This window comes from Acanthisitta chloris, unplaced genomic scaffold, assembly GCF_000695815.1.
Source record: "Acanthisitta chloris isolate BGI_N310 unplaced genomic scaffold, ASM69581v1 scaffold16118, whole genome shotgun sequence".
NCBI classification, from domain to species: Eukaryota; Metazoa; Chordata; class Aves; order Passeriformes; family Acanthisittidae; genus Acanthisitta; species Acanthisitta chloris.
This window is the reverse complement of record NW_008685513.1, coordinates 1-5,904: the sequence shown is the minus strand read 5'-3', so window position 1 is coordinate 5,904 and position 5,904 is coordinate 1. Positions and strand designations below refer to the sequence as shown.

Below are 5,904 nucleotides of genomic sequence, written 5' to 3'. Positions count from 1 at the left end.
GCCTTTGGCAGGTACCACACATCCCTTCCATGCTAGCCACCATCCTGCATGTTGAGGGGACAGCACCAGGCCCGGTGTGCAGGTGGTCACACTGGGCATCCTGCATTGCCTGCATCCCCAGCACAACCAGCTGCCTCCAGAGCAGCAGCCACCACCACTTCCAACAACCTTTCAAAAAAACTCCTGCAAAAGCAATGAGTGCCTCATCCCTTGAGCACTGCCACAGTCAAAATCCACCTGCAAAGCAGCCACCTCCAGCCTCCCAGCAGCACAGAGGCAGCCTGGTCTGGCCCATCCTCACGTGGGCACTCCTGAGGGTCTCTGCAGTGTCTGGGGGTGAAACAGCTGCCCACGGCCACAGGACAGGACTGCCCCAGAACCCACAAGGTGGGTGCCCGCTGCTCCCCGCTGCCAGTCCTCCATCACACCCTCACTGTGGGGTATCCAGCACACAGAGACTACCACTGCCTGTTTGCTCAACACATCGTTGTGGCAGTGCTCACACCACCAGCCCTGCATGCCACAGTCCCCGCAGTCCATGCACAAACTCATTGCCAATGCCCCCGGGGCATGGGCTATCCACCCACACTCACCTCAGGCAGTGGCATCCCGTTGATGATGAGGTCAGGCTGCTGGGGGCTCTGCCCCGTGAAGGTGTGATGGTAGATGTGGTTGGTGCCAGCGTTCCTGTTGTTCTGGCTCTCCACGTTGAGGAATGTGCTTTCGGAGCGGCGGCAGCCCAGAGGCAGGGTCTGCTGGTGGTAGTCGAAGTAGTTGAGGGATGAAGTGAGAGAGGAGCAGCTCACAACGTTCATTTTATCCGTCTCCTCCACGTCCCGCGGTACCAGGCGGATATCATTCTTGCTGATCTTCTTCTTCTTGCTTGACTTCTTTTGATGCCCATAGGAGTACTCTGCGATTCTGGGGGACAGAAAGAAAATGAGAAGCTGAGAGCATCCCAAATCCTACCCCTCTAAATACACATGCAGAAACCCAGAGGGCTTGGCCCCATCTCCATGTAGGCTTCTTAGTCATGCACATTACGTCATGTTTTGGGTCTGGTGGCACAACACAGTCTTTAGCTTATTTTCATATGTATAATGTTTTCAGGTCAAATATGAGAAATAATGGGAAGGAAGAATGCCCCTGTTTTGTTCTAGTGTTTGTAATTGCTGATATTTAGTTACTAGGAGTAAAGTCCAGCCTGCAGAAGAGAAAAATGGAGATGTTAAAATCCATGAACTGAAAAGGGTACCTGCATTCATTTCCATGCGTAATAAGGATTTTAAAAGTGATTTAATTTGGTTCCTGTAATGAAAATTCAAAATGAATTGAGGATTTTTTTCCCAGTTCATTTTCCATAGCAGTAAATAAAGCAGACCCAGGAGCAGTCCTAGCTGGCAAGCTCTATTTTCTCACACTCCAAAGGCTGTTTGTTTATTAATGCTTTATCTAAATTGCTGGTGTTTTGACTATCTCCTGATCATACCTGATAATTCAAAATCTTTTCTCCAATCGCATCCTATTCCTCCCTCAGCCCCTGACACACACATCCTCTTCTGCTGGGAAATGCTTTCACCTTCTAGAAATTGGAGAACAACAACTGTGTTTTGCAAGGAGAAATGATCCTTTTTGACCTTTTTTTTTACTGCAAGCTTGTTTTTCTCTGCCTTTCTTTCCCTCTTCCCTTCCCACCTGCCAAAAGAATCAACTGACGAAGCGCCTTGTTTGCCTTCTGCAAAGCACCGGAGGAAAAAAGTTACAGCAAAACACCACCCAAGGAAATAATGACAAATTATTTGCACCTTGGGTACGCTGGGTATGCTCAGCTCAGAGTGAGTGTGACTCCTCTTTCCACAGGGAGCAATGCAACATCCCCAGCCAATGCCCCACAGATGAATTTGTACACGCACAGCACAGGACAGGTTGGTATTTCCCAGGGAAGCATATCAAATGCTACCCACAATAAGAAATACAGATCTGAAAGTCAGGACTTTGCTTCTCTTCTTGTTATGATTAACAGTATAAAATAAAAAGAAAAAATCCAATTGCTGCAACAGAAATAATGGGATGAATAAATAATACAGTTTATCTGGAAAAGCAAATATTGGACAAATATTCTTGTTCCAGAAAGCTAATTGCCTGAGCATGAAAATGCCACCAAGTCGAACAGCTCTCATACATGCCTCATAAATTAACACATTTTTTTGAAGACTCTACAGCAGCTCTTGGGAGGAACCTCTAAAACAAGGCACTACAAAGCCTTAAGGCATGGGGAGAGGGTGCCCTGCAGTCACGGCCGCTGCTGAGCCCGCCTGGTGCTTCCCCACCTCTGCAGCTGACTTCTGCTCAGACACACACTGATAACAGCCCGAGCATCCCCCTGAGCGTGCAAATAAATCACGGGAAGGCAGGGATTTCTGTTGTGCCAACAATCTATATGCTGCTGACTCGTCTAACAATGCTTGATGAAGCTTTAATTGTTTTGTTTACCTAAATGTTTAAGTTTGGCAATGCGAGAGCCCAATTATTTCCTGCAGGCATTCATTTTGCTGTCCTTTCTCTATTGACCAATTATTTAATTAAACCGCACTTCATTAATCCCTAAGCCGTCACAGTAAACCCAGAGCTTATACGTATGTGGGAAGCTGTTAGGGGCACCACCACAACGTGATTTTTATCCATTCAGGTCCTATCCTCGTTTAATGGGCCGAGCTGGCAAGAAATCTGGTCTATGAGCTTTCACTCGAAGCTAGACATCCCATAATACAGCACAGACCGACCTTTATTTGCAGATGATTTTTCCCCCATCGAGCAAAAAGGCTTATATACGCACTTTACACTGTGAAAACGGGGTACAATACCCGAACTCTCCAGCATTATTTCTGGGTAAATAAAACTTTAAAGACCGCACATCCCCCCACGCCGCCGAATTGCCAGGGGCGAGCGTGCGTTTCCAAGGTAGAGCAAAATTAATTTCCATCCCTCCCCTCTGAAACGACTCGGTGCCGAAGGAATGGAGAAGTCATGGCTATTTCACTAGTAACAGGATTAAACCATTTATGAGGCATTGCAGCTGCTCTTTTATGGCATCTGATTGATATTCATGTGTGGTTAGCATTTGTCTCCTAACTTGTGTAACACAGAGAATAGTAAAAGAGAGACAATAATCGCTGGGCTGTTACATATTCAGGGGACTGGATTTCCCCTATCAGCCTTTCAGCGGCTCCGGGCGCAGGGTTGACCTCCCCTCCGGCATTTCGGACCCCGGAGCACATATCCAGCCAGGGCAAAATGACACAGCGCCGCAAAAAATCCTCCTTCGCCCCATCGCTCCCAGCCCAGCCAGCCGTGCCGAGTGCTGGACAGGCACACTGGGGGCAACCGGGGGGTTTGCCACTGTTTCATGCAGTTGGCCCCATCGCTGGCCGCGGCGAGGAGCCGCAGCGGGCGCACAAAAGCTCTTTTGAACGGGAGCGGGGGCTCAGGGATGCCACCGCGGTGCCGCGGGGATGCTGCGGTGGCTGGGGGGGATCCCCCCGTGCCAGCCCGGGGAGCTGCAGTGGGCACAAGGGGCTGCCCACGGGAACCAGCCGTGCCCCTCGAAATCCCTTCTCCCCCTTTCCTGCGACGGAGCGCAGAAAACCAGGGATGCTGCAACAGATTGTCAAGCCGCGCAATTAAGTCGATTCCTTACTCGGCAGGGATTTCTGCTCTCCTCCCAGAGAACGGTTTTATAAGGCTTCACAGGAAATTTCCTTAGATGGACAGGAGCCTCACTTTTGCTTCTAAAGCAAATCTACTTCGCTCACCCCCTCCACCAAGTACACAGCAGCAAAAGCAAAAGTAACTGCAATGGCAAAAATCAAAGCAGGTGCACACAAACAAAGATGTCTTTACCTGCAGTTGTAGGTCCTGATTTCCTTGTTATCCCTTTTGCACTTGACTGCCACGAAGATCATGGTGACAAAAAGAATGGCTGCGATAGACCCCAGGGCAATAATGAAAATCAGAGAGAGGTTAACAGATCCTATGGACTCCTGGGCATCCAGGGCTGGAGACAAGTATATCAAAATCAAGGCAGAAGCCGAGAGAGATGTTTTCCCATGGTCATGAGCCACCACGATCAGCTCGTAGGCTGTTTTGGCGTTCTCCCCAAAGGCTCTGGTGGTCCTTATCTCTCCATTGACCTGGTCTATCTCAAAAAATCCTCTGTCTCCCTCCACCATTTCATAGGAAAGTCTGCCATTTTCACCCTCATCATAGTCATCTGCCTTGACCACTGTCACCAAGTAGCCGACCCCCGCGTTCCTGGGGATGTACACCTCCGCTGTCCCGTTGACCAGCGGCGGTGCCGTGATCACCGGGGTGTTGTCATTGACGTCCAGGACAATCACCCTGACAGTGGCATTGCTCTGCAGAGATGGATTACCCCCATCTTTTGCCAAGACCTTGAACTCAAAGGCCTTCGTCTGTTCATGATTGAAGGACCTCAAAGCATAGATATCTCCAGAGTTGGGGTTGATGGAGACATAAGTGAAGACAGGCATGTCCCTGACTTGGGAGGGCACAATCTGGTAGGAGACACTGCCATTGAGGCCCAGGTCAGGGTCCCTGGCCGAGACTGAGAGGAGGTAGGCCCCTGGTGTGTTGTTCTCCTGCACAATGACCTGGTAATAGGGCTTGGAGAAGTGGGGATGGTTGTCATTCTCATCGGTGATCTTGACGGTGAAGGACTTGGTGGCCTGCAGGGAGGGGATGCCATTGTCCCTGGCCTGGATGGTGAGGTTGTACTGGTCCCTCTGCTCCCGGTCCAGCCGCCCATCCACCAGGATGGTGGAGAAGCTCTCATACTCCTGGAGTCGAAAAGGCACATTGCCCAGGAGCTTGCACTGCACCCGCCCGTTGGCCCCAGAGTCGCGATCTGAGACCCGCACCAGGGCAATGACGTACCCTGGTGGGGCGTTTTCGCTCACTTCCACCAGCTCACTGTTGACAGAGAGCAGGTTGATGAGGGGAGGGTTGTCATTGGCATCCTGGACACTGATGGTCACTTTGCAATGGGCAGGGATGGAGTTAGGCCCCAAGTCCTTGGCCTGCACATCCAGTTCATAGACATGACCCTCCTCATAGTCAATGGCACCGCTCACTGTGATGAGGCCGCTTTGGGGGTCGATTTGGAAGAGCTCCCGGGCCCGCTCAGAGACGTAGCTGTGGAAAGAGTAGAGCACCTGGCCGTTGGTGCCCTCGTCCGGGTCAGAGGCATTGAGGCGGATGACTGGCGTACCCGGCGGGGCGTTTTCAGGCACACTGACGGTGTAGGCCGGCTCCTCGAAGAGCGGGTTGTTGTCATTGGAGTCGATGACGCGAATGCTGAGCTCCACCGTGCCAAAGTTGGGCGGGTCACCACCATCCAGCGCCGTGATCACATAGCTGTAGTGGGACTGGGTCTCACGGTCCAGGCTCTTCTCTACCACAAGCTCAGCAAAACGGGATCCATCACCCCGCGTCTTGGTCTCCAGTCCAAAGAGGTCATTGGGGGTGATCTCATAGCTCTGCACACCAAAGCTGCCTGAGTCTGGGTCATAGGCACTCTCCAGTGGCACCCGGGTGCCAGGGCTGGCCGTCTCTGAAATCTCCAGCTCGATCTGGTCCGTGGGGAAGCTGGGCGCATTGTCGTTGAGGTCCTTGATCTCCAGCTTGATCACACAGATCTCCATGGAACTGGACATCACCTCCAGCGAGATGACACACTTGGGGCTCTGTCGGCACAGCAGGTCCCGGTCGATCTTCTGCTTGGTCACCAGCAGCCCCGACCCCGGGCTGATGTCCACCAGGTGCGGAGCCGAGTTGGAGACCACCCTGAAGGCGGCGGGCTGCCGGGGGTCCAGCACGAAACCGGCG

The 5,904-nt window shown here is 51.8% G+C and overlaps 1 protein-coding gene across 1 annotated transcript in view; it reads right to left on the bottom strand.

Moving 5' to 3' along the window:
- PCDH19 (protocadherin 19) overlaps positions 1-5,900 on the bottom strand; it is a gene marked incomplete at both ends in the record, with an annotated part of 54,823 nt that extends 48,923 nt beyond the window's left edge. Inside the window, 2 exons of the mRNA XM_009079801.1 lie at positions 594-921; positions 3,901-5,900. Coding sequence (XP_009078049.1) covers positions 594-921; positions 3,901-5,900 — 2,328 coding nt within the window. The remainder of the gene's footprint in view (positions 1-593; positions 922-3,900) is intronic.
- Between the last annotated feature and the right edge of the window lie 4 nt (positions 5,901-5,904).